General features: G+C 38.2%; 1 protein-coding gene across 1 annotated transcript in view; it reads left to right on the top strand.

Annotated features, from left to right (window-relative positions):
* The window catches only part of ROR2 (receptor tyrosine kinase like orphan receptor 2), a 147,324-nt gene that overhangs the window by 100,260 nt on the left and 38,099 nt on the right, over positions 1-8,965 (top strand). The window contains exon 2 of the mRNA XM_027671027.1: positions 4,009-4,086. Within this exon, the coding sequence (XP_027526828.1) occupies positions 4,014-4,086 (73 nt within the window). The 5' untranslated portion in view covers positions 4,009-4,013. The remainder of the gene's footprint in view (positions 1-4,008; positions 4,087-8,965) is intronic.

Genomic DNA, 8,965 nt, shown 5'->3' with positions numbered 1-8,965 from the left:
TACTAAGCCTTAGCCATTCTACTACTAATTTAAATTGCTCTGCAACAATATGCAAGTGAAAAATAAAAGAGCAACCATAGTGGAGCAGATGAGAGATCTGTGCAGTGCTGTGTCTTGGTTCTCATGGCAACAAAAATGAAGTGGTGAAGTAAAAGTGTAAGAAGAGGTCTAGGTACATAGTACTACTCTGTGCTGGATATTTACCTGGCCTCCAGCTCCTTTGAACTCATGGACTTCCTTACCCACATGGGATTTCTGTGAGATAGGTCTGAATGAACTTGCCCTCTCTCACCTGTAGCCCATGTGAACTCTGCCCTCAATCCAACTACATCTTGTCTGAGAAAACTTTACCTAGTTTTAGCTTTGTTTTGAAATTGATTATTGCTGTTTTTTTCTAACACTGCCATTTCTTTTACTGAGAGGTGGTCCATCCACTCTAAGACTCTTCTTACTCCACAGACCCTTACTGTCACTGAACTCAGAGACAAATCCTAGCAGCTGTGCAAAACCTGGCTTATAAGTAATTATTCTCACTCTTCTTCTCTGAAACTCTTCCAGCTCTTCTGTACCCTTTTTGAGATGACAGAGCCTCAACAGCACACCCTGTTCAGTGTTCCCAGTGTATGGGAGCATACTTACTGCCAGTGTGAGTTGGTAATATCACATCTAAGGTTCAAATATTGAGCACTTTTCTTCTTATCAGTTTTTAATAACAACGGTGCTGTTGTTTTGCCAGTTTTGTGGGTTTTTTCTTAGCATTGTATGACAATGCTGTATGTGTTATAGATATAAAAAGAGGTGACTTTGTGGCATCTAAAATCAGTTTAATGAACAATAATGTTTTTTCTAGCACTGGCTTTTCACTGATCAAGACTGACAGTGAAAGTCGGACGCCTAAAGTTACTTTGTGGATGTTTTTCCCTCTCCAGGCAGTGAAACAGCTCATAAATATTCTGCCAGGGAAACATACAGAAAATAGGAAGAAGAAAAGCAAAATGGGATACCCTCATGGAAATATTTGTTAAACAACGTGGGAAAAGGGACATAAGTTAAAAATCAGGTGTAGACAGGAGCATAGTTGTGTAAGAGTCTTCAAACAAGAATAAAACTGCAGAAAGCTGGTGGTGGCACTTGATCAGGGATGCATCTGTACTACAGAGAGGAAAATTGAAGAAAAAAATGACAAGAATTATTAGCTGTTGAAGTAAACACCATGGATTCACGCATAGCAGGAAAAACATACTAAGTTAGTAATGCAAAATCAGAAAGCACTGAGAATAATGTTCAACAGGAATACACAAGTTTTTCCTTTAAGTTCTTGACTTCAGGATTTTTTAATCCTGTTTAGTGCAAGAGTGTTGTAGTGACTTGTTGGTTATCTTATACAGAAGTGTTTATGGTGTGAAAAACTTAATTTTTTCATATTGATAATAACTTTTGGTGGTTTAATATGTGGTGCAGAAACTTTGGGATTAAAGCTTGGAATTTGTCCTAAATATGGTGGAAGTGGAATATACATGTTTCTTTCATAAAAGCAAGTTGTAGTGACAGATCTGGTTTGTATTTATAACTTGCAAAGTACACAAAAGATTTTTATTTTAATTTAAATTTTATTTTATTTTTATTTTAATTTTGCTTGGTTCTAGAGAGTTTGATAATAGGTGTCATCTATGTTTTGTAATTGTTCTCTGGTAAAGCACATCTGGAGATTAATGGTTTTTTCCAGGCAGAAACATATCGAGTGCAAGAGTAAATCACAAAAAACTATTATTGAAACTTTTTCAAATCAGCAAATGCTTTTGTTTCTTTCTGTCCTTGTTTTGAAAAACTTTAAAAAAATTAAGAGAGATGAGGCTGGGAAGGAGAGAGAACAGAGGAAAACTTTTCTATGCTCATTTATCTGAACTTCCAACGTCTTTTCTTGTTGTAAGCCCCACTAAATTACTGAAGGAATGGAACAATTATTTTAAAGTTGAACACGTGGTATTAAACCAAAAGTGCTGCTCAGATCTTGGGCAGTCTGGAGTCTAGAGATCTGAGTGCTAAGCAACCAAGTGTCCCTAAAAATGTTCCGTCCTGGTGGATTATGGTAAGCTAAGTGCAGGTGCCTGTGGACTAAAATGCCAGTTGGTTTTCCTGCTCTTCTTTTTACTTGAGTGTCTCGTCTTGGATTTATCCTCCCTGTGGCCATTAAATGCTGCTGTCCCATTCTAAACCTCTTGTGTGACACAGAGGAACCAAGAGCCAGGGAATAGAGGTGAACTTGCCTTGCTGCCCCTTGGTAGGAGCAGGATGTTATGTATCTCTGCTGAAATTTGACAGAATATGCCTATCATGCATTCACTATTTCACACTGAATCAAACAAATCAGCAAAACTTCTGCACAGTAAAAAGTCAGGCACTAAGTCTGTACCGTGCCCTCAGGGGAATGAAGACACACTGCAGTGGGATTTACAATGGCAATTTAAGATGTCACCAGCTTGGCCACCCATCTCCATTTCTCCTTCCAGCCTGCAGAGGAATACTGTCTGTAATTTCCAGTGGCCAGTGCTGGGAGCGGCAGAAGATGATGTCTGCCCAAGCCTTGGCTGTTCCAGTTTGAAAGAGGGTGTTACCAAGGGTACAACACCATCTTCACCATCACTCTAGTTGGGGTGTCTGGGAATAAGCACACAAATCAAGTGGAATCTGAACTAATGTCAGGCAAGGAACCTCGAGCAGTGGGAGATGAAGGGAGAGATGAAGGCAGGACTGTGACTAAATAGATACTTTCAGACCCAGGCTGTTGTAGAGAATGTCTTCAGTTTCTGTGTTTCACCTTGTAGACTTAAAGTCAAGTTAGCTAAATGTGTCCTCAAAGGAATAAAGGAATAAAGAATAAAGGAAAAACAAAGAAGTCTCAGTTATTTTCTTCCTTCATGATGTGGCGGAAGATAGGGATGGGGTTACTTGTATTTTGTCACTGTGACTTGCAGTCAGAGTATTGTCGTAGGGTGTAATTTGGAGAAAGGGTAATGGGGACAAAAGGAAAAGAGAGAGCCTTTTCTCTAGTTTCATTTTACCCAAAACAATAGAGTGGACACCCCTAACAGATCTACAAACCCCAGATCTTTCACTTTAGATTCTGGTGACCTTAGATTTATGTGCCCTCTTGGTGACATCCCAAGGTCATAAGGAATTTTGACAATTAAATGTAAATTAGAAAAGATCAAAGAAAAAAAAGGATGTAATTTTAGAAGTTGTTTTAGTTAAGGCACATCTGCAGCTTTATCTGATGTAGAATTTCAGCTCTGTTCCTTACAACATCATATTTTCAAAAGGGAGAGCAGACAGGTCAACTCCTGATTTATAATGGTCAGGGTTTAGCAAGACCTACAGATGCAAAGGAACATGAAAGTACTGTCTGCTGTCTGCTGATTTGCTCTGATACATTAGACACAAACAAGGAGGACAGACAGAAGATCTCTATCCCTTTCCTCATGCTTTGAAATGTTTAAGTAACATTATTATATTTTCATTTGTGGAAGACATCCTTTAGGGATGAGGCTGAGAATAGGATAAGAAAGTCAGCAGCGATGATGAGTCTGACCCCTGGGAATAGAATCTGAGTTACTGTAGTGTAACTTCAAAGGTAAACTTACGTCATTTTGCAACTGAGACTGTCAGTAAAGTTGAGGTACTGCTTAATTTTGCAAGCCAGCATTGCTGACAGGAAATACTTGCATTCTTTGTAAAACCATGTTAATTTTATTCTGGTAAGAAATGAAAATTAGTTTTTAATGCTATCTGTCTTTGCCAAACACAAAGTAAATCCACAAAGTAAATTATTGTAAAGTTTTCTAATCTGCAGTGGATAAATCCTGACCTCGTTGGGGTATGTTTCCTGTGTGCTACTCTGGGAGCAGAATCTGGATGGAGTGAGTTTGCTGAACTCAATGGTGTAACGCTGTTTAACAGAAGGATTAACTCAGAACCTCAATTCAACAAAATCTTTTTATTCCTTCCTAGGTGAAATGGAAATTCCAGATTCAAATGACCCCTTAGGTCATGTGGATAGACTTGAGAGACCAATTCCAACACCTAAAGGTAAAATGTAGTTTCTTTTTCTTCACCCTGCCTAAATATAAACATACTTTGGAAAGGACCTTCAAAATCCTGTTTTTGTATGTTCCCTTGATTTACTTGTTAGTACAAGTCTGTAAGAAAGGCAACCTTGTGCCACTTAATACTTCTGATTCCAAGCAGGGATAGCGAGGTTAAAGGAGTCTATAAAAATTAATTTTTAAGAATGTTGGGTCCTCCCCCCCCAAGGGATTAGATGTTTGATCCAAACACAGAGGACTGTTATTACCTTCCTAGAATATTTTGATTCACATTGTTGCCATGAAATTGATTTAATTCTGTACAGTGCCACACTTGGCCTCTATAGGTAAATCTTAAGTATTGGTATCTCTAAATATCTTTGCAATGCAGTAATTAAATCTAGCCCATGACAACAGAACAATGCTTGCTTTTTAAGTGGCACTGAGCATTAGTGTTTGCTGGTTTGTTTTTTTTTTTAAACTGACTGAAATATCAGAATTCCTAGTAGCTTAATTAGTTAACACAAATTCCATGATACTTTATCACTTAAAACTATGTTTCCAAATGCTGCTGTTAATCTGAAAACGCACTTATTTACTGCAAATTGTGATTCCTGTTGCAATATGGTGCAGCTTCCTAAAGCAGGACATTTTTCAGTGTTCTACTTGAAGAACCATATTTTCTCACTTGTAGTACTGATTTTTTTTCTTTTTAGGGGTGCACTGTTGTGGTAATGCCAACTCTTATGCTTAGAAAAAATGTCAGGTGGTCATGTTAGCATAATTAGCTGAGGAAATGTTGAAGTCTGCAAAGCTCTGTGATGCTGGTCAGATGTTATTCTTGCAGTTTCTCTTTCAGAGGAGCATTTTTGTGAGGGTGCTTTGGAATGTACTATGGTCTCCTCATAGATATCCAATGTCATGTAATCCTTACTATGCTTTGCTTGTGTACTAGTGAGCTTTCTTACCCTGACTGTGCCTGTTAGAAGGTTTTTTACAGAATCTTCCTTTAAATTTTGTCCTTAAGTGGTTAAGAAAAAGATGTGCTTATGTTTGCATATGTCTAACCACCTTGCTACTGATTATGAGCGTAGGACTGTGTCCCTCCTGTTTGTGAGGAAGACCTGGTATATTGCTTTTCTCGACTCCTCCCACTTTCTGAAGCTCACACATTATTTGAGAGGATTAAAATTTGTCATCTGTTATGGGAATAAATCTCAGTAACAGTCGTTCCTGTCAGTTAGCACTGTATACTACCAAGTGCTTTATTCACACCCATGTACCCAACTCTTCTGATGGAAAAAGGTCCATGACTAATCTTTAACTGCATCTGACCGGCTTGTTTGCTTGGCAAGTTGGCTCCACTTTTCTCATCTGTCCTGTCTGAGCTTTTAAGGATACAGACATAAAAGAATTTTTTTTTTCATGTGAGAGTGCTTGGTTAAATTCTTGCTGAGAAAGAAGTAGCAGTTATTTCCTTTTTTTTGCAGAGCCACAGGCAATACCTGTCTAAGGAAGTAATTAATCACATCTAAAACATTTCTACATCATAAGGATTTTGTATTTCCTTCAGAAAAAAAAAAACAAAACAAAACAGAGGCCCTTGTTCTTAAATGATTCATTTGTATAGAATCAGTTGTTACTTTCCAGCATGCCTGGTCTGGAAATGGCCTCATTTTGCTTCTCTTTTATTTCTGTGGCTACAAAATTCTCCAGACAAGCAAAAATCCCTCGGCTGAAATTTTTTGTTTCTTTAGTTGAAATGTTAACCCATGTGTTTCTGTGTCATAGTAAGGTAGTAGGTTTTGTTTCAAAAAAACACTGGACAGTTCTACTTCAATGTTTGTGCATATTGTAGAGACCATTAGGAAGATTCTTCAGCTTCTTCCATCACATCAACCTTCTTTTCCTTTCTGATTTGCTTGTAACCTCTAATTTTTTTTCTTATTTTAGAATAGACCCAAAACAGGTCTGAAAATAATAGGCTTTAATAATACCCAAATTTAAAGTCAGTTTAGAAGTACCAAGTGTATTAGTCATCTTCTGCTCTAGAATCCTCCAGAAGTCTTGAAAAATGATTCTGTCTCAAAAGAAATAACCAGGTTAAGCAAGGTATTATTAATAATTTGCACTTAAAAAAAGTAGTTAGTCTCTTCCTGCAAGTGAAGCCAGCTTTCTGATTAGTTTATGAGAACAGACCATGACCTGAGCTAGGGCTTTGAGGAGAATTTATCTTCCCCTGCTTCCTTTAGGTGGGCACATGGAGGACCAGAAGAGCATTGTCTCTGAGCAAAGTTTCACTTAAAACCAGAGCAGAGCATTGAATATTTGCTGTAGAAGAACTCTGGTCTTCTTTGGAATAAAAATAAAAGATGTGAACACAATTCTCCTCCTAATCCAGACAGTCTTCACAAAGATGATATTTTCCCTATTTTCCCAAATTCTTCCTGGGTCCTGAAAAATCTCTTTCCCCTGGTCGAGAGGCAGAACAGTGTCTGCTCCATGCTTTGTAAATGCCCAGACTCACTGCCTGATGAGTCTTGCCCTGCTCTCTGCCCACCTTCCCACCCTCGGCCAGTTTTCCTGCCAATAATGGTGGGGGAGGAGATGATGCTGGGGAAGGAGTGACATTCCCTATTTCTCTCACTTCAGCAGAGGGTTAGCCTGGAAAAGGCCAACAGGGAGCTTTCCTTTCTGAGTCCCAGAGGGAGAGAAAGAACTTGTCTGTTAATCACAAATAAACGCAAGAGTTGTGGCACAAGCTGAAAAAAAAAAAGGGTTCTTTTGGTGATGAACAGTGTTGGTGCATCCTCATGGAGGGGCCTGGCACTCTCAGTCTTGTAATCTCAAAACAAAGCTGGGGAAAGTATTAAAGGGTAAAATGCAGACTCTTCATCCGTAGATGAGCTGCCAGTAAAATCTTACATCATAAATGATGCCTGTCGGTGAGGACATTTCAGCAATACACTTTAACAGTTAAAAAAAATGAATGAGAAAGGGCAACCTGCAATAGCTGAGCCATTTAGTGAGTGGGGTTACTCCACAAGATGTGGTGCCTCAAACCTCTCACCTTAACTGTGGTTTCTGCACAAGTGTGCCTAGGAACTTACTCTGGTTCAAGAGGTACTGACATGATAAATACAGTTTTTTACTTGACTACTCCTGCTGCTTTGACTTGACATGACTTTACCTGTCAGGAACCAGTTGTATATGTTCTAAAAATAGTGGCTTTTTAACTATGTGACTGGTGACCCAAAAAACAGTCCACATCCTAACTGTGGCCCCGCAAAGACCTGCTCCTGAACGGGCAGTAGCCTTGGACAGGTGGTACCTGCCTATTCACAGCCTCGTCTGGGAGTTCAGAAAACAAGAAAACAAACCCATTCCACCTCATAGAATTGGATTATTCAGCTAGGTGAGATCTTTAGTCCTTCAAGTATGAGAAACTACTGTTCAAAAATAGTTTTCCTTCTGCTCATATGAGAGCCTAAGCCCACTGACTTTGGAGGAGGAGATACAGTGCACACTGAGACAGTATTTCAGTGCTAATTTTGCTTCATTCCTGGATTGGCAGTTGTTAACTGCTTGTTCCTAAGGACATTTCAAGAGCATGTGAAGCAAATCAATTTATTTTATGGGGTAGTTTCCTTAACTATTCATATGTATTTTGGGAGACCTGACAACATCCCCTCCATTTCCTAACCCGCCTCCAATATATTGTAAATCGCTCATCCTCATATTGTGGTTAAATAAAGCTGAGGGGTGAAGAATTGGTAGGACTGTTTTTTATTTAGGAAAATGTTCTGTGCAAGAAATCATGAGTCTTTGACTTTAATTTACCTTCCTTATTAGGATGGTGTTTCTCAGTGTATTTCCAGTTCTGATTTACTCACAGAAAGAGTCACTCTACTGGACTCTCACTGCCTGCCAAGGTGTCATCCATGTCCCCTGAACTCTTGCACTTAGAGCAATGTTGTTATACATACCTCTAGAAAGAAACGTTTTGAATTTCAGCAGTTTTCATGTATGTTTTCTTTTATTATAGTCTTCAATTCTTTTATAAGCCCAGAACACTCTGCAATTCTTTTATAATCTTTATAGATCACATGTCAATTCTGTGAACACTTTATACTTATTACTTAGTACTGTATCCATAACACAGTAAATTCTGGAGCAGTGTTGTCTTCCTCAGGTTAATTATCAGACATTCCATAAGCTAAACTATACGTCCTAGGTGATGTAATTTTTACTACCTAGTCTAAAAAAGACTGTTGGATCTTCAGGTATCCAGCAATTTATGACTAAAATTTTCCTTTCTTTTTCTCAGCAATTGAATATTCAGTGTTTTTTTTTTCCCTTATGCAATGCAGAAAGAGTGGTGAATCAACTTGGATAGGAGCCAAAATGGATGATTATCTAAGAACCTCAGTATCTCAGGCACACAGAAAGATGTGAAACTCAGTATAGTGTCATAGATATTGCCACTCAGCCCAGTGAATTTTGGAAGTCACCTAAACTCCCCTTGCTTTAGTTTCCCTGTTGCAAAATAAGGTCGATGATATCATCCCATCTCATGAGACTTCAATATTCATAAATGATTTAGAAGTTCTGAAATAGAAGGAGTTGCAAATTTTTACTAAACAGTATTCGTGGATACCATCCCGAAGCTCATTTTAAAATTAGGAGTGCATAATTATTTTTGAAGTCATACAGACAGAAAGGAGTAATAACAACAAAAAATGAACAGAAACTAAAACTGGAAAACAACTAAGGCAGAATTGATTTGATCTAAAGTGACTAAAGAGGTTTAAAATATTTTTTTTTAGAATGAACTTCAAAATCAAGGCTCAAATCTTAAAATAACAGAAGCAGAGCAATCATTT

The sequence above is a fragment of the Neopelma chrysocephalum genome, unplaced genomic scaffold (genome assembly GCF_003984885.1).
Source record: "Neopelma chrysocephalum unplaced genomic scaffold, ASM398488v2 Primary Assembly neopelma1_97017, whole genome shotgun sequence".
Taxonomy (NCBI): Eukaryota; Metazoa; Chordata; class Aves; order Passeriformes; family Pipridae; genus Neopelma; species Neopelma chrysocephalum.
Note: the sequence above shows the minus strand (reverse complement) of the source record. Positions and strands in the feature narration are given on the sequence as shown.